The sequence below is a fragment of the Cylas formicarius genome, unplaced genomic scaffold (assembly GCF_029955315.1).
Source record: "Cylas formicarius isolate icCylForm1 unplaced genomic scaffold, icCylForm1.1 PGA_scaffold_3__17_contigs__length_32017465, whole genome shotgun sequence".
Taxonomy (NCBI): Eukaryota; Metazoa; Arthropoda; class Insecta; order Coleoptera; family Brentidae; genus Cylas; species Cylas formicarius.
The window spans coordinates 6,649,163-6,674,788 of NW_026844326.1; the positions used below are offsets into that span (position 1 = coordinate 6,649,163).

At 32.6% G+C, this 25,626-nt stretch overlaps 1 protein-coding gene across 1 annotated transcript; it reads left to right on the forward strand.

Moving 5' to 3' along the window:
• The first annotated feature begins 1,173 nt into the window (after positions 1 to 1,173).
• Positions 1,174 to 25,291, forward strand: LOC132699573 (ATP-sensitive inward rectifier potassium channel 1-like). The gene is made up of 6 exons (XM_060666366.1): positions 1,174 to 1,230; positions 5,880 to 6,163; positions 12,772 to 12,921; positions 15,271 to 15,513; positions 19,112 to 19,480; positions 24,928 to 25,291. The coding sequence occupies exons 1-6, from the start codon at positions 1,184 to 1,186 to the stop codon at positions 25,170 to 25,172; spliced, it is 1,338 nt and encodes a 445-aa protein (XP_060522349.1). The 5' UTR covers positions 1,174 to 1,183; the 3' UTR covers positions 25,173 to 25,291.
• Positions 25,292 to 25,626: the final 335 nt, after the last annotated feature.

Below are 25,626 nucleotides of genomic sequence, written 5' to 3' on the forward strand. Positions count from 1 at the left end.
ATTAATAAAAACATTTTTTTTTTCGATACATTTTCATATTTTTAACTAAGATTCTGAGAAAATAACGGCTTATAACAAGGCCATCCTGTAAGAAATATCTTCTTGTTCTCATCCAATAGGTATCGGTATTGAATGTTGTTGATTTGTATAAATTCATTAAATGTAATAATTCCTATTTATCATGTTGTCTTTAAATCAGTCGAAAAAAATATCTTGTTTTCTTCAAAGCCAACTTGATGTTTTCTCTATATTTCGTCTATGACATTATCCATAAACACCACTGAATCAGTAGAAATATATTTTTGTCATTGGTCACAAAGTAACCTTCAAAATCCTTGTGATTAACTTCCATTCGCTATAGACCTTCAAAGGTCGGTATGAATCAATATTCGCTTCCAAGAACCACAATCATTATCTAGTACTGTAATACCCGTTGACAAACCTTTGATGGAACCTTCAGTGCCACCAAGAATCCACTTCCCATCATGATACTGCTTTATACTTTTCACAAATCACATTTCACCAACAAACCATATCATCCCTCTCAAGTAAAAGGACTTTACGTTTATGTTTTTCCACAGCAAAATTTACATTTTTCGACTTATTAAAGGAATACTGTCTCCTTGTTCAAGCTTTATCAACATTCTGTCTAGATTAGGTATTTTCTTTTAAAAATAGAAAAAATTAATGAACAGTCCTTCGAATTGCATACTTTGTGTCCTGGTCAACCATCTTTGCTGAACTTTTTAGTTTATTTTGTGCCATTGTTTCCTCCAATCATACAGAATTATTACAGCTTCTTTTCATAGAAATGTCGTTGGTGAATTGGCATTTTACTGTTGACATCAAAATAGGCCAATTAGAAGTGGATTATCTATGTTCATTACCTATCTAAAATATTGCCCAATCTAGATATATATTTCAATGTTTTGTAAGATGTGTAAGATAAGTATTTAAAATATAGCAGTTATATGAGACACTAAAATAATTTTCAAAAAAGTAAAACCTGTTTTCTTTTATTATATCGGCACAACAAATATTTTTCATATTTTCAATGTTTGCAGCTATAGATTTTTTAATTGTTTGCAAGATAATCTTGTAAACATGTTTCACATCAGTCAACTTCCTGTAAGAGTAAACAAAATAAAATGTTGCTTCTCTCAGACGAAAGTTTTTGTGCAAAATGGCGTTTACCCAGTGGATGGCTGATCAGGCCAGAGATTTTAGAAGGTATGATTTGGTAGCAAATATTATTGTAGCCAATATAAAATTTCTATTATTGTGCGGCTAGTCCTTAGTAGGTCATTTGAAATGGGAATTATGTCCTTTCATGTTCCATACAAAAAAAAATTGCGTTTACATTAAATTGGGGGTTCCTCAAGGTAGTATACCGGGGCCACTACTGTACACTACTAAAAAACCTTTTGCTACATATTCTTGTTATCCTAAATATGTTAATACTGTAATGTTGTTTATAATGAACCTATTATATTATTATTATTTTAACCACGTAACAATTTACCGTAGAGATAAGTGTGTTAGTTATACTTATAACAACTTATAGATATTTCTTAATACGGGTATATTCTATCTTTTTTTCTATTTTGTTGTCATTCGACGGAAGAATGATGTAACATTTATTAGGAATTATAAAATAATTTAAGGTTAAAACAAAATGTATTCAACTTGAAGTTATGAGGATATTTACAATAAGCGAATCTGACATCTACGGTGCACAGAATATTGCAAAAATTTGTTCAAATGTTGGTTTGGGTAATTGCTGCAGCATTTTTTTTGTGGATGGATATAACCAAAATTCACAAGCCAGCACGATATTAAATGCAAAGATAGCAATCTTACATAGGAAATATCTTTAGATAAGTCAATTATTGCTTTTATGGTATATTAAAGGTCTTACCGATATATTTATAATTATTTCTACCTATGATTGTAAAATATATTAAGTAAATATTCAGCTTAAATATGTCTGGAAGTTTGATGGGAATACTAATAACGTTATCCACTCTATTTTTAATCTTTTTTGGCAATCAAGGTTTTTTATTTCTATAAAAATTGAAAATAAAATATAATATGTATAATATATGTATCTAGAGGAAAAAAGCAACATTCACAACACCAAACAATAAAGTAGACTAACTACAAAGTAATGTTCTGCTTTACAGTTATTGATCCGAATTTTGTTAATGTTTTCAATGCTATGTTATGCACGCACCAGACAGCAAACATAATAATAATATTTAAGTAAATACTCATTTTATTTTAGTTTAGTTCAGAAATGCTGACTGTTCTTACATCAAACCTAGCATCGGATATAAAGGAATATAGAGGGAAATGTATTAAACGTATCTTGTGACAATCTTAAATGTAAATTCTAAAGTAATTACAGAATTTGAATATGAACATCGAAAAGTGACAAACCTAAATGTTACTTACAAATAGAAAGAATTGAACATTTTACTTCAAGTTAAAGCTAATCCTCAGGTTAGTATCCGTCAAGTAACTAGCTTATGTGATACATCCCAATATACCCTTAGAAAACACAATTATCTTCCCTTCCATATGGAACTCCACCAAGAACTTCTAGACCGCGATTTTGAAAAAAAGTTAAAGGTAAAGTTAAACTTAAACTTAAAAATTATTATTCATCAGAAAATATTCGGGTTACGGGAAGTGAAAAACCAAAACCATTGGTCACTTAATGTGTGGTGAAGGATAAAAAAACTTTGAACTTGTTGGACCACATACCGAGACTAGATCTTTAAACTATTTGCAGGATGATTTACCTTAACTTCTTTAAGAAGATTCCACAAATTATTATTATTATTACCCACAGAAATGGATCCGAGAGTTGAATTCCTTTTTGTGGAAATATGTTAAGGTGTGACCCTAGGGAGAATAACACCATTTAAGCGAAAAAAATATACGGAAAAGACTAAACATGTAGCAAGACAAATTCTTTAACATTTATTGCATCATAATAATAATTAAAAATAAGATAAGTTAATTTGTAGTAATACGTACTGTGATATTTTGTACTTTTGCTGTGAATTTAAAATGTAGCCTTTATTTTTACAAAAATTGCTAATAACTGTCTGCTTCTTTATCTACGATTCCAACAAATTTCTTTCTGCTGTTCATTTTTCAGTCTTAACAGAACCTTGTTGGCTAATAGTTTTTCCATGGCCAACTAATATTATAGCAGTGGTCTTACACTGAAAGAAATTTATATACTGGAAATGTTAAAATAAATCGTTATGTATTAAAAATGGTTATGTGACATACTTAAAGTTGTAGTTTTTTTATAGATCTTTCGGAAAAAGTAATACGGTATATTGTGTGCCATTTAGAAAAAATCGAGATTTTCCTATTTAAAATGGTCCAAATATATTCGTTTATTTAGAACACCCTGTCGCATCTAATTTTTAATTAATTTAAGATGACGTTAATCTTCGAATAACGTTAATATCAAAAATAATGACCCTATCGTAATTTCTTGCGAGTATGAAAACTAGTATTTTTATAGAAAAATTAATATAATGGAAAATGTTTAGGTATGTATTATTACTAATAAGAAAAATTGAAGAATTTCAAAACGAATTAATAACAAAATTTAAAAATAAGACGTTTCATTTTAAAAAATGTGTTTTACTTTCTACAAAACTTCTGGATTCCTCCTCCGTCGGTTTTTGCTCAGTCGAACTTGCTGACGTTTCGCCAATCATCGTGTTGGCTTCTACAGAGCTTGACTGAAACTGTCTTTCATTTTACTCTGTACATGCTTATATATTGTTTGTGGGGGGGGAGCTAAATGAGGGGTATAAACAACCTCTCGGATGACTGATTCCCATATTGATGATAGGTACATGCAAGAACAGATTACAAGTAAGAAATTTAGTTTTATCTAATAAAATTTGATGGCCGGTTTCGTGATTATGTTCGGCAACAACTGATGAGTTTATTTGTCTTAGTCGTAAGGCTCTTTCGTGTTCTTTGAGCCTAGTTGATATTTTTCGTCCGGTCTCTCCAATGTATTCTTTGCCGCATATGCATGGAATGATGTAAACTCCTGGCATATCAAATTGAATTTTGTCTTTGACGGACCGAAGATGTTGAAAGATTTTTGGACATGTGGTAAATCTGATGTTTTGAATGTAAGGAACGACGGAAAAATTAGTTCTTTCAAAAGGGTCCAACTTCGTCCTTGCCTCACGTATTATCCCAAAACAGGAAATCATTTCAAATGTCGAGTCTATCCTAAACAAACTGCCATCTCAGACAGCTAATGAAATTCGATTTGAAACCGCAAAAATCCTTAAAAAATCAAAACCTACTAAACCCTAAAATCTCTAAAATTTAATCCAGACATCGTAATCCTAAAAGCAGATAAAGGAAACGCTACGGTGGTTATGGACACAAGTTAATATCAGGAATACTTTTGTTATTTGGCGTCAAGGTCAAGAATCTCTAGTAGATTTTCTTAGACATTTAAACTCTATACGCCCTAATATACATAACATAACATACTCATGTTTACAGAGCTGTAAAATTATCTCAGCCCGAGTCACTGAACTCAGAATTAAAACACCTTTCCTCTGCTCTTCTCTCTAATAATTTCCACATTAAAGATATTAAGCGTTCCATCAAAAAATACATTTCACCACAACCTTGCAATAGCAATGAGGCCGAAAGCAATCCAACTTGCCACTGTGGTCCTTCCTTATATTTAAAACATCACTGACCACATATCAAAAGTTCTAAGGAAGTATAACGTCAAAACCAGATTTACCACTTATCCAAAATTCTCTCAACATCTTCGTTCCGTCAAAGACAAAATTGCATTTGAGATGTCAGGAGTTTACAGCATTCCATGCATATGCGGCAAAGTATACATTAGAGAGACCGGACGAAAAATATCAACTAGGCTCATAGAACACGAAAGACCCATACGACTAAGACAAATAAACTCATCAGCTGTTACCGAACACAATCACGAAACCGGACATAAAATTTTATTCGATAAAACTAAAATTCTTACATGTAATCTGCTCTTGAATGGACCTGTCACCAATCATCAGTCATCAGAGACGGTGTTTATGCTCCTCATTTAGCTCCGCCCCCCCTCAAACAATATATAAGCAGGTACAGAGTAAAATAAAAGCCGGTTTCAGTCAAGCTCTGAAGAAGCCAACAGGATGATTGGCGAAACGTCAGCAAGTTCCACTCAGCAAAAACCGACGGAGGAGGAATCCAGAAGTTTTGTAAAAGGTATTACAGTAGCCTGTGGAAGTTTATTTGAAAAATTTAATATGTGTTTTATTCGTCGCGCTTTTTTGAGACACCCTGTATTTGTGGATCACAAAAATCTTTACAATTTTTTTATTTTGCAATTTATCAAAACTTTTGAAATCGATAACAAGCTTTACTCTATTATTGGCTCACCCTGTACATGTGGCGTAAAAAAGTATACCCTTTATAATAAAACCCCTCACTGCTGACTAGTTCCAGCTTTAATTTGTATTTAAAAGTTGCAAGAGATGACGCGTCATCATTTACTCAAAATATATTGATGTAAACCGCTACGCAGTAACAAAAGGAACGCTTAAAAAGTTCTTTATGGTGTGATGGAATTGTTAAAATATTTTTTCTGCGTGTGGGCATCTGTTCCATAGCGCTATTAAAAATTAATGCACTTTTCAAAAAAAAAAAAATTAAAAATTATTCATTTAGTTTTATTTATGTGCGCCAAATAGTTTTATGTCAAATATTAAAGCCTCTATGTATATTATTCCTTGGAATGTCCAAAAAATATGAGTTATAAGAATAAATTATATTAGCAGTTCGCTTTTTTTGTTTTTCAGAAAAACATGGGCACCGACCAAAACTCGCGGACATTCCAAAAGGGCGATCATGAAGAATGGTTACACCAACGTAATACGCAAGAAGCTTTCGCCCAACCGCAGGTGGCGCTACTTGCAAGACATATTTACGACACTACTTGACGCCCAATGGCGATGGACTTTGCAATTTTTGGCCCTATGCTTTTTTGGATGTTGGCTTGCTTTTTCCCTAATCTGGTGGCTGATAGCTTTCGTACACGGAGATCTACACGAAGACCATTTACCGATAAAGCAACCGGAGACAGGTGAAAACGAAACATTTTATGATGACTATTCCAAGTCACAATGAGACTACAATGTGAAATCTTCTTGCCAGCCGTTGCAGTTCCGGTGTCTGTAAACGATCAGGTCCGGCCCCAAACAAATTTCGTCGCTCGGGTCCAAATTTTATCTCAAGATTTTTATGCGCATCATTGAAATTTTTTATTCCTGGTCGAGATCGGAAACGTCAATGTCACTCTCAGAATTGTCGCCAAAATAATAAGTTCAGCCACGTTGTCTTGGAGATTATCAGCAAACTAGATTTCCTTTTCGGTTTTCTTTTCTATGACATGTTGAATATAACTCCAAATCGGAGTTCTCGATACGGTGGTAATCGTAAAATACCTATCCCGTACTCGCAGCTATTTCTTTAAATTTTATATTTATCTTACTTATTTCTGTATGCGTGGCAACTTCATCTGTGATTTTATCTAGGAGTCGTCAAAAAAATATTTTTTTCTAGCAACCAATCTTGAATTTCTGCTTTTTCCACGAGGTCACTGAATACCTATACTTACGGGAATGATAGGAACCGTTAAATTAATCTAATTAAAAAATATGTGCCCTTAAACACTGATACTATTCAACTTTTATTACTTATTTTACAAACCAATTTAAAACATTTTATTGTAATCTTGATATGAGTAATCCAGTTGATGCGTTTATTTGTATTTAATATATTATCTATTTATTAAAATATTAAAACCAATATCAATTATAAACAGATCATTCAATGAAATTAATTTGCTCAAGGTAATTGTTTTCCAACAATTACCTTGAGCATACAAATATCGATACCATGTTTGCTACATTTTTTAACTTTTTTTTGGTGGATTTCAACTTAAATATAGAAAATGTCAAAATCAAATTAGATAAAGTTTTTTGATGAGTTGCTACATAAAAAAAAGGAATTAGAAAACTTAAACCGGTTAAGAAAAAGAACACAGGTCACCAGCATACGTTTAAACTACAACAGATGCAAAAAGAACGTTGAACTATGCATAAGACTTGAAAAAATTGTCAAAATAACAAATTGATTGATAAGGCACAAAACAAAACAAGAACGGAATAGAAAAAAACGTAATCATAGCCAAAAAAGACGCAAAATCATAAGCCAAATAGATATATCTGATAAATTGACTACTGACCAGAAAGTGAAAGACATGAATTTGGTAGGTACAGCTAGTTTCATAAAAACATTGATACGTGAGAATTCCACTTTATATAACATTTTGACAAAACAAAGTTTGTTTTGACGTTCAATATCGGTTCTAACGGCAGGTTTATGCAAACATTTTGAATAATAAAACTTAATTTGTATAATTTATAATAGTTGAATGTTTTTTCCTTACGAATATCGAATGGTTCAGTGTGGCTGTTGCGGCAACTGTTTTAGCCAAAGAGTAAATCCATCTCTTAGAATAATATGTATTATTAATGTCTTTTCTTTCATTCTAAACTAAGTTTTGTGACCCACTTTGGAGAACTAGTAAACAGGTCTATGCGAGTACTTGCGTTTGTTGTACGCAATAGTGGCCAACTTAATACACATTGCTTTAAACTCCTTTATATCTGTTTGGTTCGCTCTAGACTGGTGTATGCATCTGTGATATGGTCTCCATATTATGCCTGCCATATAAATAACATCGAAGCCATTCAGATAGTATTTTTAAGATCATTGGCATCAAAGGCGCATGTCGATATCTATAATGGGTTTCAGATCAACTACAGTATTATCACTAAGGCTTTCAATATGAATACTCTTCAAACCAGAATATTTCATTGTGATTTAGTTTCTCTCTTTAAAATTCTGAATGGTTAGTATTATTGTCCAGCTCTTTTACATAGCATACAATTTAACGCATATTACAGAAGCTGTGATAACTCAATGTTCCGCATACCTTACCAACGCGCAAATTTTGGAGTTTATTCACCCCTTACTAGAATGCCGAAAGCGTGCAACTGTCTAAAGCTGGATCCGTTTGTCGGCAGCCTCCGCTCATTTCGTTCTGATGGGTTCCTCTTGAGTGCTTCCGCTTAATTCTATTTATATTTATTGTTACATTTTGATCTGGTTTCTAGCTGTTATACTGCAGTCTTTCTCTCTCTTTGCCTTTAATGAATGTAAAAGTTTTGCAAATTGGTTAAACCGTAAAGTATATTAAATAGATAAATAAATCTATTTTTGTTACTAAAAATTCGAAACTATTGTAAGCTATAAGAGATATCATTTTTGATAAATTTGTGAAGATATCTTGCAAAGATTGTGTATTACACTTATATTATATGTATAAAACCATTACAGCAATATGTTATCGCGGTCAAAAAAGTCATTTAAGCTATAAAAGGCATGACGAAGTAAACTGGTTTTTACGGCGTATTTAAATTCACCAGTGCTATGCGTCTGTTTGAGTGAAGTAGACAAATGATTAAAAAGTTTTATCGGCAAAACAACCGGTGTTTTGGAAACTATAGATAATTTACTCCTGGAATTTTTTTTATCAAAATCGCCCCTTAACCGTTGATGACAATTAGGATTTTGAGGTGGCTCATAGCTACTAGGATTAGATTTAACAATGAACGCACAATGATAAATTTAAAAAAAACAGAAAGAGTTTTTAAATGACATTATCCTTATGACTCGCTATGAAAATTTCTCAATGTCCATATTATGTAAGAATAGGTAGAAAGTTTCTTTAAAATATAAGTCCACGTTAAATGGGAATCGAAATAGATACCCAGAAGTCTAGCTACTTCGCCCTGGTAAGATTGCATGCTAAGGACGTTGGGGTTGGTACTTTGGTACTATTGCCCAACTATTCAAAGCTATTGCTATTAGATGTATATTATATGTATATGTATATTAATTTTACTGTTTCTCGTTGGTTGTTCTCGCAAGTTTTATCATTACAAAATGTCTAATCTAAACAGACACAAATTTTATTTATTTTAAAAATAAAAAGATAATTTTTAACTTTTAGATAAACAACTTAAAGAAACCATTGTAACAAATTTAGATGGTTGATCCTTATCAGCAGGGGGACAACATTTTAACAAAAACAGAACAAGAAGAAATGCTCGTAAAGAATTTAATATTTTGTGCATCAATCGCAGCTTGAAGTTTTCGGCTCATGGTCATGAAAGGAGTTGTAAAGTTCTTTCAGGCGACAATTCTTTATATCCTTCCTCAATACCTTGCCATAGTTCCTCTCCATTATCTTCCAAATGTTTTCGATCGGGTTGATGTCAGGACCGTTACTTGGCCATGGTTTCAATGTTGGTATTTTGGAGCTATGGTGTAACGATGTTTGCAGCGTGGACAAGATAGTTGTCCTGTCAAATCTTTTCTCCTGTCAAGGGGTTGAAACGCTGGTTGCTTGGTCTAGACACTTTGCCGCAGTCCGACACTTAAGATGTGATGCCTTAATTCTCGGACAAACTGTGCCCGGAAATTCGAGCTTTGCAACGGGTCATCCTCGACTATCCGAAGGAGCGCCTGATCTTCTTGATCTGCACTAACTGTTTTTCTGCCCGATCCCGTTTTCCTTTTCAAGTGTTTCTTCTTGTCTCCACGTTTTTTAACCAGCGGTCTTTGTTGATTATTATAGCAAACAAAGTAGATTAGCATTTTGGTACTGAATTATCTAGTGAGTATACTTATGGCTCCCTTATTCTACAAACCATGTTTTTTCATCTGAAATAATTTACAGCCAGATAACATCATTTTCGGGTTGGTAAATGAATGCAGTATATAACTTTCAGTCATACTCTCAAACGTAATTCATAACTCAATTGAAGAGGCAATATTACCTCAAGTGCTAAAATACGCCATTTTTTAAGAAAGGAGAACGTGAGAATCTCTAAAATTGCAGAGCTTTTAAGGATTATTGCTAAAATATTCTAAAAGAAAATCTATGAACGTACAATAAGTTTTTTAAACGCCAATAACATTCTGTCTCCACAGAAGCTATTCGACAGAAAGTGCTAAAGTACTATAAAATTGGATAGGCTAGAGATAAGAGGTGGTCTAAATCACAATCTTTTTTGACAGATAAGAGTTTTATGTGAAAATTTGAAATGAAATTTGAAATATGGAAACCCCTCAAGGCAGTGGTTTGGGCCCGCTAATATTTACAATATCTAACAACGACTAGACAGATTTTCAAAAAAGTTCCACGTTGTTTGTTTATTGTGGACACTACAGCGGTTATATCAAATGCTAATCCGGAAAATTTAAAACTTAAACACTTACAATGTCTTAATGAAGGATCAACATATTGCAAAGCTAATAAATTAATGTTGAATAACTTACAAACGCATATGGGTGATCAAACGGGTTTGTGCTTGATTTTGAGAGATATTCACTTGAAAGGTCGGATTTTGAAAATTTTCCGGGCATACAAAATTTACAACAATTTGGACAGAGCATGGACAAACCATTAAAATAATTGTACAATACGACGGAGAATTTAACAGCAAAAATCCCGGATATAGTAAAATATGAAGTACTAGAAATAAGTAGTGAAGAAGTGGAAGATAGAATACAGAATGAATTATTGAAGTACGGAGGTCCCAAGCTAATTAGATAACTAACAATATTTATAAACAATTTAATACAAAGATCACAAATACCGAAAGACCGGAGGATAAGCATAATGATACCACTTTTTGAAAAGGGGAGAAAACTGATCCAAATAACTATCGAGGAATTAACCTCCTATGCACGACTTTGAAGCTGAAAACAAAAATTATTTCCAACAAAAATTTTTACCAACAAAATAACTCCACTTGTAAAACTCTCTGAAGAACAACAAGGTTTCAGAAGTGGGAGGTCTTGTAATGACGCAGCATTGGTTATTAGACAAATTATAGAAAAATCAATTGAATACAATAGGCCAGCGTTCTTATGCTTCATAGACCTAGAAAAAGCATTTGATGGCGTGCAGCTACAGGGCGTGATACATATACTTTATAACAGAAATATCCCATTTGATATAATAAAACTAATCGAAAATATATACAAAAAAATAAAATAGAAGCTAGAGCAGAGCTAACTGAGCCCATAGATGTAACTACAGGTATTAGGCAAGGAGACTCACTAAGTCCCTTATTATTTAATATTATATTAGACGAAATAATTAGAGAAGTAAAAACAAAAAAGGCTATAAAATGGATAATAAAGAAAAACAAGTGTTGTGTTACGCCGACGATACTTTATTGGTAGCTGAGAATGAACATGATTTACAACTAAATCACTAGTAATCTCTAAAGAACCAATTATATGTAAGCTGGAACTTGATAATCAAATTATAGAGCAGGTAATGAAATGAGAGAACAAACTGCAAAAGCCAACAGAATAGCAGGATGCCTAAACGACACGATATGGAAGAATAAATAATTACACTTCAAATGAAAACATTAAGAAAAATAACAGGAAAAACACTCTGGGATAGATAAACAAATGAAAATGTAAGACACATATGTTGAATTGGAAACATTAACACCTGAACAAGAAATAGAAAGCAAGAATGGAATCAACATATAGACAGAATGTCTGAACAACGGATAATGAGGATAGCAAGAGATAATTCGCCTGCCGGTCGGAAGAGTATAGCACGGCCACGAAAAAATGGAACATCTTGTGATAAAAATTACATTGAACAGGCGGAAGTACCTAATGAAGAAGAAGAGTATATCGACAACCTCTGTAAAGAACTCAATAATGGTGTGTTTCTAATAAAGCAGTTAAGGAACTTTCTGGACATAAATGAACTAAACATCGTATACTATAGCGCAGTGCACAGCATAATTAGTTATGGTGTGGAGCTAGAGATATTGAGACAGTTTATGTGATTCAGAAACGAATAGTAACATTGCTTTATAATATTTTCTACAAACAATCGTGCAGTTAAGACCCCTAGAATTTTAACTGTTGGTTCAGTTTTTATATTAAAATTATTTACTTTTACTTTTAAAAATATAAGTAAACTACTGCTACTAATATTTATTTAAGTAGTTACTTATGTAACGTACTACAAAATAAATTAAAACTGTGTTCATCAGCAAATAGTTTTAAGTCAAATTTTAAAAAAGAATAATAGTCATTGACGTTTTAATCTTTTTATATTTTCAACACTGAATTTTGTACTTTTTCATCTTTTTTGTTTGATTTTAATCTATTTCTCGTCTTTGTTTTATTAATTGTATGTATGTTTGTTAATGTTAATCTATACACTTCCTTTTAGTCACAGTGATTTTGCATTATTTTGTTTTTTCATTTGATTTGTTTCGGTAATAACTTGGTTTATTTTTACCATTTTGTTTGTTCATGTTATTTTATACACTCATCTTACTTTTATTTTAATTAGGCAACTTTTTTAATATTTTTGTCCTAGGATTTTGACAAAAAAATATTCTATATTTAATTGACACAAGGGCTGAACCGCCGCTGGAATTGCTATACGATTCTTGGCAACGCTGTGTCGGTTTCTCACATTTGAAATTGCCTATGCTACCCACCCTGTAATATCAGTGTGACTTGGACTATAGTTGAACTAGGTAATGCATAATCACTCGTATGAATTTATTTTAGGCTGGACGCCTTGCGTTTTGAACATCCATGGATTTCACTCGTGTTTTCTTTACTCACTTGAAACGCAACATACAACCGGCTACGGACTTAGGGCCATTACAGAAGAATGTCCCGAAGCTATCTTCGTACTTTGCTTCCAGTGCATCATAGGTAACCTTAATGGTTCGAATCTATTTTAAATGGTATTTTTGGCAATGTATACTTTGTCAGAAAGTATATAGTTTTGACTTTTGAAGGGAATTATCCAAATAATCTGCCGACGGAAATAAAACACGTGACCTTATAACCCAACTTGAGGAACAGGGAAACACTTTTAAAGTATTTTAAGAATATAAAGATTACATACTATATTGTTTGATTACATCGGCTCTGTTATTTCTTATGGAAATATAACTATGGATCAATGCCAGAAATTAATTTAGAGTTGCTGAAATCGGGCGTAGGTAATTGTTATCTTCAATTTTAAAACTAGAAATTTTCAATTTTCTAATGATAAAGGATACTCCGAAAGGGCTTAACGCATTTTAATAAACTTTGTGTCGTAAACAACGGTTTTTGCTAGGCTATCCACCGTGCTATAAGTGGCGCCATTGTGACTGCTTAGCTTGCCACAAGGTGCAGTTTTCCGACTTAATCGCGAAAAAAAAATTCTGAAAAAAGAATAAATGCAAAGATCTGATTTTTTTATGTGCAGCCAGATAAGGGCCCAACAACCGAGTGAAAACCGCAACTCAATATCTTTATCCAGCAGCAGGAATTCAAGAGCGTTTAGTGCTTGAACTATTTCTGTCAGACAAAATGTTTCTTTCATTTTTTTAATGGTAATGATCATTATTACTTTTTTACAATACATTCAAAAGGCACCAAATTTCTTAAATTGATGATTGGATTTAGTCAACTAACAAAAACGAATCAACTGTTGAAGACTAGCCTAAACTAACTAAACAGAAATAAATCAAGAGAGTTTAACAAGCATCAAATAGATGAATGAAAACCAAATAAATAACAAAATCATTTCTTGAAGACTAACCTAAACTAACCAGTAGGAAATCAATGAGTTTAACAACAATTAAATTAATTAAGAAAAACTAAATTTGGCAATCGAAATCTCGAAGATTGTGCATGCATTATTTCTGTCAAACAAAACATTTTGTTAGTTAATAGTTAGTTGATATAATTAGTTATTTGATTAGTGAACCAGTTAGTAACTAGGCGAAATTTTTAATTCAAGAATGAGTGACAATACTAAATGAAAAAAAATAATAATAAACAAATAAGAAAAATAATAATAAAAGTAATAAATAATGTGGAATTTTTTTGTAAAAAATCCAACTTTTTTGAAGCGTCTTTTCATCTAATGGTTCTGAGTTGAACCAAAAAGAAATAAACAACCAAATTAAATTAATTACTTTATTCTAATTAATCTAATTATTATTTTTATTGATTGATTATCGCGATATTTACTTTAGGGAGCCTTAATTGAAAGCTTAACTAACTCCAGTCCTATTCGGAAAGATATATCTGTGAGGTTGCGGACTTATACAGCAGCTTGGTCAATTTTTAATACAGAAATTATCATCATCGCTTTATTTAAATTTTATATTTAATTATATATTTGATCTATTTGATTAACTTGTTTACATAATTTGGTTAATTTAATGAGAAAAAATGGCTTTTAGCTGCGAAAAAGGAAATAAAAATCAGGTTTAATTTAAATTCCCTTATTAACTTTCCTGTATGTTCCAAGGGTTTCTTTTGGTTCTCGTAGTATGATTCACCTTCTCTTGTAAAACTATTCCAACTTTCTTAGATTCAAGACCATCATGTATATTTTTGTTTAATGGATTTTGCAATTAAAATTAGTGTAGCAGTATACCTGTACATCCTGTGGCGATTCCCTTTTTCGATTTTGAGGATCTTGATGTTCTCTATGACTACTTATTCCTTTTTGGAAGTATTTGTAATACTTTTACTTATCTTCTCCAAAACAGTCCTAATTTTCCATGCATCATTTGTCTCCGATAGTCCAGTTAGTACGTCTCTATGAAGCTTATAATACCTAACATTGATGTTTTTCTAGGGACAAGGGCAAAGTCTTTTGCTCATTATTTATTGTTCGGTATTGGAAAGGTTCGTCCAAGATAGTTGTTGTTTGTTGATTCAAATCTAGAAGCTTCCTTTCATGATTCCTTCCTTCCTTCTCTAATTTTGACACAAGCTCCCAAATCATTTCTTTTGTATTCTCAAAACCCTTTTAGACGTGGATTACATAAGAAGGTGATGTTTCCTTCCCCTTGGTTAATTGGATCTTCGTCTTCTCCTAGCCTTAGAACTTTTCGCTACAAAGTGGCACGCAATAGTGTTTAATGAAACAAACTATCGCAGTTCGGCAAAACTATTATGAAAAGCGTTTAAAATATTGTTTAGTTCTTTAAGGAAACCTCAAAACAACTGAAACCAAAATGGCGAATGAAGTTTTATTAATACCATCATTGACAGGTATGATGATCGATTCATTCACGGTCGGCATAGTTTTTGCCAAAATGGTCAGATCCAAGATGGCCACGTACACCATACAATTCTCCAGAAACGCCGTCGTTAGTCGACGCGATGACAAACTGTGTTTAATGTTTAGAGTGGGAGATATTAGAAGAAGCAACCTGGTGGGGGTCACTCTAACAGGTATATTAATAAAATCGGAAAGGACCTCCGAAGATGACGTCCTTGAAAACTATCAAACTGGTAAGTGAAAGGTAGGAACAAACACCCAAAAACTAATCAGAACTGGTAACAACCCATTAAATTTTATACAGCGTGTTCCGCTGCAGTCGGTATGATATCACAGTTGTTAATAATGAGATTTTCTATAAATTTACGTTGTGATTAAAAAAGTGTTTGACGTAGTGCATTTTTATTTGTTACTGATGTTCGGTGTTGTTTGTTTTTTGGAAGAAGTGCCTATTTTTAAGATGTTAGAAATTGCGTTTTTTGTAGGAGGAATATTAAGGTTGTTTTAGGTCAACAGTTGTTCATTTCCAAAAGCATATAAATGATAAATAAGTACTTATGGAGTAGTAATAGAAGTTCATTAAATATGCCATCCCTGTATCGGATATTCGACAATATTTTCAAAGTATTTTATAATATGCTTTTCATTAAAAAAATTAAAATTTTACCTATTTATGACTAGTTCCCCTAGTTGTCTGACGTACCTCTTAATCTGCTATTATATCATAGGCATGTGTGTGGATAGCGGATAACAATGTTAGTCGGTATAGTAAAATTATTATATTATAAAGGGCGATTCACGTTGACTGTCCTATTAGAATTTGTTTTTTCAAATTTTGAAAAATTTAGGCTCCTACAACGTTGGCAATTAAATTCGAAACTCAAACTGGAAAATGTATTACCATGTGGATTAATTCGTTGTCTGATTTTGCGCAAAGATCTAAGTAACTTTACAGGATGTGCCGAAAAATTTTCATTTGGGAAAACATTTTTCACATTACCGTCAAGAAGTGAAATAATTCACTAACCGTTTCTTAGATTTGAGTGAATAATTTTTTTCTTCCTTTTAAAACTTCACTTATAAAAGATTTCTCTAGCCTAGCCTATTGCGCACTTACATAATTAAGTCGTCTTGGAAACTATTTGGCATCGGAAGCAAATTTCAATAAAGCACGAAACAACAAGAGTAAATCTTTTTTACTTGGATTTTTAAAACGAGAAACAATCAATAGTCACTCAAATCTAAGAATCAGTTGCTGATGAATATAAGGACCCTTGTGAAGATTTTAAAAATACCGATATTGTAACATTCAATATGTAAGCTTCCAATAAAAAAACATTTTACTCATATTAAATTTGTGGGACGCTCTCTGTACGACCATTCAAACAAATGTATTATCTAACCGCAGAAAAATCTTTAAATAGTTAGCTCATTTACCTAATAAGATATTAGCCTTAATCAAGTGATCTTCTTTGTAAAAAAAAATCCGAAGTAAGAGAAATAGATAGGAATAATTACTTAATAATTATTATATCAGAATATTAAAAGTTACTCAAAAATTATTCGATATACAGGGTGTTGTTCTATATAAAATAATTAAGTTGTTACGTGTCCACGAAAACACGAAAATCTTATATATATGAAAATAATAAATAACAAACAACTTTTGTTTGTAGGTTTTTTGGATATTTGTTAAATCTGACTTATTTTGATATAAATTTTTAGTTCAGTTTGTTTTCACTATTAACGAACCCTAACAAAGTTTTTGTTTTATAAAATTAACAGTATTATTGGTAACTAAGATATCAGAATGTATTTGTGAATGTCATAAAACTAACTTATTGATTAGTACAACAACAAGAATTGCAATTACCATAAAATTAACTTAAAATCTAGCTGCTACTGCTTACAATATAACAAAAAAGTTACCCCATCAGAAAGTGATGCAGCAGAAAATGGAGCAATTGCCCTTGTTTGAATTTCTTGTTAACAGGAAGAAATCGAACATAAAATAAAATGTTCAAATTGGGGAGTATTGTAAGGCATACTTGCTCATTTCAGTCATTAATTCTTCATTAAACTAATTCAATATCCTTGCCCTTAAACACATTCAAACCATATTATTCTAATCTTTGTGTGAGTAATCCATTTAATATGTTTATTTATACATATTTAAAATGATATTATCTATGTGCATGACACCCAGGTATTTTTTGGGCTGAACCGATTCTGGCACAGCTATCCGATTTCTTCTATTTGAAATAATATACTACCCACACTATTTTCTCAATGTGTCTTGGACTATAGACTATAATAAAGAATTTTCAAAAGATACTTTTTACAAACCTTCTGGATTTCTCCTGCGTCGGTTTTTGCTGAGTCGAAATTGCTGACGTTTCGCCAATCATCCTGTTGGCTTCTTCAGAGCTTGACTTGACAGTTTCAGTCAAGCTCTGAACAAGTCAACATGATGATTGGCGAAACGTCAGCTATTTCGACTCAGCAAAAACCGACGCAGGAAAAATCCAGAAGTTTATCCTTTGGCCACTTTGTTAAATTATTAATATCTTGCAATAACTTACAATCATTTTCAGTCTGTATGTTTCTATATCTTTTCATGTCATCCCATATGCTTATTACTTTGTTTTGTGGTATTTATATATTTAATTTATATATTTATAACATAATAATTTATATATAATAGTAGATCTAATGTTGATTAGATTAACATTAAATAGTTTTAGCTACTAAAGCAAATGACTGTATAGATAGGGAAGTATTGCTCAAAAAATGGAATTTATACGTTGTAAGAGGTAATGTACTAAAATTGTTTGAATCACACGTATTGGCAAGGAAACAAGTAAAAATGACCTGAAATGGTAGTAGTTATCTTTGGGATAATATGGAAAATAGTCTGGGCCTAGCACAAGATAGTATTTTTGACCCAATTTTATTTTTCATGTCTTGTAATTTGGAGAGAGTTGTAGTGGGACGTTCAAGGCTGAAGGCATTTTCACTGTATACGCCATATATATTTGTGAACCATTGATATTCTTTTTTGTAAAAATCGAAACGACTTCGAATTTCATATATTTAACAGAACCTTATATGTAAATTATCCCATTCGTTTCAAATCTTAATGCACCATAAAAAAGTTATTACGAGATTTTTAACCTTACTTTATAGAAGACCTTTTCTGTAGTCTTTAAATACTGTTTAAGTAATACAATGCAGGTAATTGACATGTCATAAAATTATTATTTTTAACTGAGACGTGCTGCATTGCATTTAGTCAAGTAAAATATATGTTTTATTTTTTTTACTATGGTCCTTATATATATTGTGTTATATGTCCTATGCCGATCCCGACCAGAAGCATTTTTAAAGTTTGTGAATATAGTAGGGGAGGGTGGGGCAAGGCGGTCCTCCTGGGACAAGAAGGCCCACCTCAAAAACTAATCAAAAAAATTTTTTTTCGTAATTACAATTATAAATTCTGGTTATTTTTACATTTTTAGCTTATTGCGTAATACCAGGGGTGAAATGGACGTCTTAAAAATTCAAGAAAAAGCTTTAAAAATTTATTAAAATTAGGTTATTATTAATTAATTTATTAAAAGCCACAAAATAATAAATAAAATAATAAAATAATAAGTGGTCGGCCCCTCCCGTATACGCCTGCCTTCCAGATATACCATTTGTAACAAATTCCATAAAATTTACAAGATTTCCCACGATAGATCTGCGTTGGCGAAAACCATACTAAATATCAGAAAACTTTTGCTTGTTGCGGGCAGCTTAAAATGTAAAAAATCTGAAATTTATTTTTAGGATTATCGCTAAAAGTAGACGACGGAGATAATAACCTGGTGCTGTTGTGGCCGATGACAGCATATCACGTCATTGATCAGGACTCACCGTTGTTCAAAATGTCCGCTGTAGATATGCTCCGGGAAGAGTTCGAAATAGTGGTCATTTTATCCGCAACGGTCGAGAGTACTGGGGCATCCGCCGAAGCAAAATCCAGTTACTTGTCAAACGAAATTCTGTGGGGCAGAAATTTCGTGTCTGTCGTTTCGTTTGATGCAGAACTGGATTCTTACGAGGTAGATTGGAGTTGTTTTGACAGGACGGCGTCTGTCGAAACGCCGAGGACTTCGGCTGCCGATCAGTCTGAAAACCTACCTGAATTAAATCCAGGTGAGAAAATACTCAGAAATTGACGCAGCCCTTGATTAGAGATATGCAGATAAGAAGTCTGGTGCTGTCAGCACGAATTATCCTGTATAATGACAACTGCGGAGATATAAGACGATCCCACAGTAGCGAGATACCCTACATGTATCAATTAAGCAGTTTGTTTTTCAAATTCAACTCGATTACCATGTATGTACAGTCAATAATATTATCAGGGATTTTGGAGGATAAAATATGAATCTAAACTGGCTTATGATAATTATTTGGCGAATGTGGACACTTCTGTTGCTACTGATCCTAAAATATTTTAGACCTGCGTAAATAGCAAAACTTCTCGCTACAATTTAATAATGAACCAGTTGACACTTCTCAGGCTGTCATTGATTCTTTTGAAGAGGATTTTAGTAGTGTTTATAATCCTAAAAGTGATATCGGGTTACCACGAACTTGTACGTCCATGCATATTGTTAGCTTTGCGGAGGAAGAGTTATTACGAGTATTGCGTGCTATGCCGAATAAACTTACTCCGGATGTGACAGTGTTTTGGGATCAAATTAGCCATTACTGGGAGTTGGCTAGGCTGTGTTCTGTTTTGAAAAGTGACTCCACTCCTTTAAGATTACGATCCTATCAACTTTTGAAAAACTGATTTGTGCTAGTCTGGCTCGTCATATTAAATCTCTGATCGCCTAATCAACACGGCTTTATATCAGGACAATCTACTACTTCCAACTTAGTAGAGCTAACGTACTATATTGCAGTGTCTCGGCAAGGGAATTCGGGTTGATGTAGTATATTTGGATGTTGCTAGAGCTTTTGACCGCATTGACCACTCAATGTTGATTAAAAAAAATTAATTGCTGGATTCCACTCGGCGCAGTTTGTCGGAACATCCTGGATGCCTCAAGGTTCTAATCTTAGACCGTTATTGTTTTCGATCTTTATCAACAACCTGTCTAATGAATATGAATAATGAAATGTGACTTTTTACTATTTGCAGATGATTTAAAAATTTATTGATCATTTTTTGTTCATACGCAGATGCCATCACGGTTCAACACCAGTTCTCTCATGTTCATAAGTGGTGTGAGCAAAATAATCTTACCTTCAAAATCTCAAAGTGCAAGGTCATAACACAGAAATCTTCAAACTTTATTTTTCTGAAAATTAAACAATACCACTTTACCCAGATGTAGCCCTATTAGAGAATTTGTTTGTGACTTTCGATTCACAGCTTTCTTAGCTTTCCTTTTTTTAACCCATTGATATTATAGTCAATTCTATTAAATGACTTTATTTTTCGTAACTGCTCATCATCTTCAGGCGCAGCCGCTGCAAAAGACGCCTTATTATTCGCTGATTAGATCTAAACTTGACTATGCTCCCATAATCTGGGAACCAATTTATGTAACTCATATTCACTCTCTTGAGTATGTTCAAAGACGTTTTGTAAAGTTTCTTGCTTTCAGAGTGGATGGTGTTTACCCAGAGAGGGGTGTTGATCGTGACATCTTAGGTGATAGGTTTGATATTAAAGCCTTGGATCATAGGCTGGTCTAATATTTTTATATAGATTATTGCATGGACGTGTTGACCCGATGAACTTGCCCAGATTAATTTTCGGGTTCCGAGAGCAAATGCAGGACATAATCTGACGTTCAGCTTAAGAGTTCCCCGCACCCATTTATTTCGTATATCTACCCTGTATCGATTATGCTCGGATTATAATTCGGTTTGTCAGTACGGCGCCATTTTTAAAGATCGTTTATAATACGACCAAAAATATAGTGCATTTACTGCTGTCACGTGGTAAAACCCATATCAACAGATGTTTATTCTGCATTAAGTAGGTCTTGCCTGAGATGAATCGTAACGAATATTTGTAGAAACTTGAAAATTTTAATTGAAAAGTAAATGTGCCGTCTTAAATTTGATTAAGCGTTGATGTTGCGGGGTATTTTCGAATAAGTACAATCTAAATTGCAATATGTTCGTATATATTACGGACGTATTTGACTGTGATCCTTCCAGAAAGTACATACGGGGTTGTTTTCACTGGATATTTCAAAAGGTAAGTACCTGTACTCTATTGATCTTACAGGTAAGTTTGAGAATAATCATTTTTGTCTTGTGTGCCTCTCGATTAACAACTTCTTGTATTTTTATGTCTTCTACATAGTTCTTCGATTTGTAAACAACAACAGTATTTTTTAAAACTGTAGATTATATTCGTGGTAGGTAAAGGTAAGTCATAAGAATAAAGATAAATATTTATTAGAAGCTTACAATTAAACATTTTGTGAAAGTTTTAACACTTTCAAATGTGGAGATCGTGGAATTACGCAGATGATTCCTTGTTAGAAGAAGACATAGAAAACCACTCTGATTTTAACGACGAAGTGGAGATCGTAGTAGATGACAATTTAGAAGATGAACTACTTCAGCAAATAAAAAAACGGATCCATTTGTCTTCGGATGCTAAACAAATTGTTTTGAATGTTTACAATTTTAAAATAAGAAAAATTGTTGCAAATAGGATAGTCAAGAGGAAAGTGAGAGTATAAACTACGACGCTTAGTAAGCGAATAGTGTTTTAACCCTCAAAGAACTGCATAGAAAAGTACTGACAGACTTAAACATTAGTTGTGCCAAAGATTCGTTGCGTACTTATTTAAATTAAAAAAATTAGAAAAATTCCAAATACCTCTTCAACTAAAGAAGAAAGTGATTTATATTTTGAAGTGAGCTACAGCAAAAAACAACTTTCGGAATTATTAAAAATAAAACATTTTAATAAAGACTACAAAAACGGACATGACATCTTGAGATTATCCCCGTATCATTGTATATTTAAACCGATTGAAAGCGTATATAAGAGAAAATAACACTGCACCAAAATTTAGTGATAGTACCATAAACGTAATTCGGCAAGAGGTAGCTAGAATATCCGTACAAAGCTCGTCTAACTGTGAAAAACTAGTAATAAAAGAGGAAAATATTTATCTAGAAGGATTAGTGGCGTAGTTGATCATTGAACTAGGTGACGACAGTAGCGCTAGTGACGATTTTTTAAGTGACTGATGCTTTATTATTATTACATTTAATATTTGGTATATTAATAGTGATACACATATACATATATAGCACGTAATAAATTGTTACTTTGTATTAATTTTTTTATGTACATGTTTCAAGAATTGCTTGCCGAAAAAGATTGAAAACGAAGGTAAATAATAAACAGTAGGCAAAGTTAATCACGGGGTCGGTTGTAAAAGCACTATATTTCTGGTGTAAGTATACCTAGACTAATATTGATATGCCAGAAACATTACAGAAGTCTTGCTTAACATTCATCTAACTGCCTAATTTATATTTGTATTATGGCGTTATTGTATTTTTCTTTTTCTCTTTTTTTTCTTCTCGTTGCTTGTATATGTTTGCGTTTCAGCCAATATTTTGTTTTCTAAATCTCTATTGTGGTTGTTTTGTTACATATTGTCTTATAATTGGTGTCAACTGTTTTGTAATAAAACCCATTATTTTCTTTTTTCTTTTTTTACGCGCCGGCTCTTACACCGGGTGTTTAATTGGAAGTCGGCCTTAACGGCAAGACTTTCACGCGTGTCTCTATTCTAGAAATGATCTTACGATGTTTGTCACACCCAGGTCTATAGACTTTTCCATCATTCGATAGGTTGACTCGGGAATATCAATCTGCTCGAAGAAGTTTTTTTGGAATCAATCCCATACGTGATAAAACAACCGGAATGATATAGCATATTTGTACAGTTTTTCAATTAATCTTTTTTTCTGTTGGAGCTGTTTTGGACCGCTATGTCAATTAGCAGCGCTTCCTCAGATTGTTTTTTAATAACTGTAATATCTGGCCTGTTGTATTTTACTGTTACGTCTATCGTAATGGGTCTATCCCAATAGATCTTGACAGCCTGATTTTCTATAACTAGAGGTGGTTTGTACTTATTATTATTATTATTATTATTATTATTATATGCAATGGACAAATTCATTGAAAATAAGATCTTGGACATCAACAAAAATGCTCGCACATGAGCACCATAATTATAATACCCTATCCCTATATCTTACTTTTCAGGAAGAAGTGACATGAACATTCAAGTAGCTAGTACGAGTAAAGCAAACTTTTTAAATTGTTACAATTCCATTTCTGTGAGTATAGAAAAATCAAAATATCCAGAAAAAGTCGGAACAAGTAAAATTGATATATATAATAAATAAATAATTTCATTAGGTGTAGAAAATGTCCACCATTAACTTGTTGACAATAAGCAAATCGGGTTAAAAACGCTTCCAACCCAGGTTATTTTCTTAAATTTGGCGTATCTAATTCTAAATTTCAAATCATCTAAATTTGATTTATTTTTATAAAAGACACATTATCAATATTGCCACAGTCTGTGGCATTGTTGTTTTAATTTTTCGAGTTTGCTGGTTATCTCCGGGCCTTTTTCATGTGCGATAAAAATACCCAACTACTACCCTACGACCTACCACTTACTGGAAAACTTGTTGGGTTTGCAGTCAAAACTCTAAGGAAAATAATGTGCCTGTACGCAAATGTTGCCTCATGTGCAGACTACATTTTCGTCACGCTTATATACTTGTGCATTCTAACAATTTTTTCAACTTTTGTATTCACCGTTTGCTTAAAACTTTTGAAACCAATAAGATAATGAACGTTCCTGTATCGTTGATTCACTCTATACAAGTAAATTTAAATTTACTGCCTTCAGTACTTTGTTCTATTACGAAATTACAGAACTTTTTTCAAGAACTCTCTCCATACCTTAACTCCGTTTTTCCTGATGCCGTGCTGGTTATGGAATGCCGCAAGCACCAGCCTATTTCTAGTGGATATACACATAATAATTGGTCTGGAAGTGTTTACTTAAAATAGGCCAATATCCTAGAATTGTCTCTCGAGACTAAATCTGAGCAGTCAATTAAATTGTAACAATAACCTATACCTCTGTAAAACTTAATGCCTAATAGCATTAGAAACCACCTCTGAACAGCTTCAACATGATCGCTCAATCATTAATGTTTTTTATACTACCATAAAGTTCAAGAAGTGAACACAAATGACTTCCGCTATACCGTGAACAAGGGTTGCAAGTTAGAACCTTCTGGGACACTAGACATAACATTAAATTTTACAAATTTGAAACCATTGACATGAATATGTTGTCTTCGACATAAGAGGCCTGTTAAGGTTTGTCGAATGCTTTCGACAAGTCAATATAAATTACGTCCCTTTGAAGTGGTCGGTTGTCAGCAATATGACCCGACTTTGTTGATAGATTGTTATACTATTCTTTATATATTTTTATATAGAATTCTTAGCGATCCTCAAGACAAGTTAATAATAAAAGTCTGAGGAAAAGTAAAACCAGTTGCTGTTGATTTTTTAGATAAATTACAGAACCAAAACCGACCAGCGTCAGAAGAAGACTTTTCAACAGCAAGGGAACGGTTAGTTAGAGCGGATCAAGCAGATGAAGAAGAACTTCTACTATCGTTTATTAACTCGGAGGCGTCGAGTTCAGTTCCAAGAATCAGAAAACCACAGTGCACACTTCACAATTATTTTCGTAATTGTGAAGTTCCGCAAACTATCAATGAAAACGAAGAACTAGTAGAATTGAGTCTTGTTTAAATCGACATTGTTCTTGCATTTTTATAATAACGCAAAACTAAACCAAAGCCATTTGTTTTGGAAACATAAAAATTTATTTTAGTCACAGTTAAGATTGTGAATTGTCACAAAAAATTCTACACCCTCTATTGAACGTATAAGCGTATAAATCAATGTAATGTGAGAAATAAAGTAGCTTATTTTGTATGCTTTTTATGTTTTCTTTAGTTTGTTTTCATTTTCTTTTAATTTATAAACATTAATTTTATAATTTTTTAAAAAATAACCGAGGATATTAATTTCCCCGTTAGCTTGATTCGTGGCAAGTTTCGGAAAAATCTCTAGTTATTTGAATAGTAAAAGCGAAATTGAGAAAATTTCTTTCAATTCGTCTAAACTTTTGTTATTCGTAGGTTTCAACATACGGTAATGCTGGTTAAAACTTTTGGAAATTAACGTTCTCAGATATTGCATT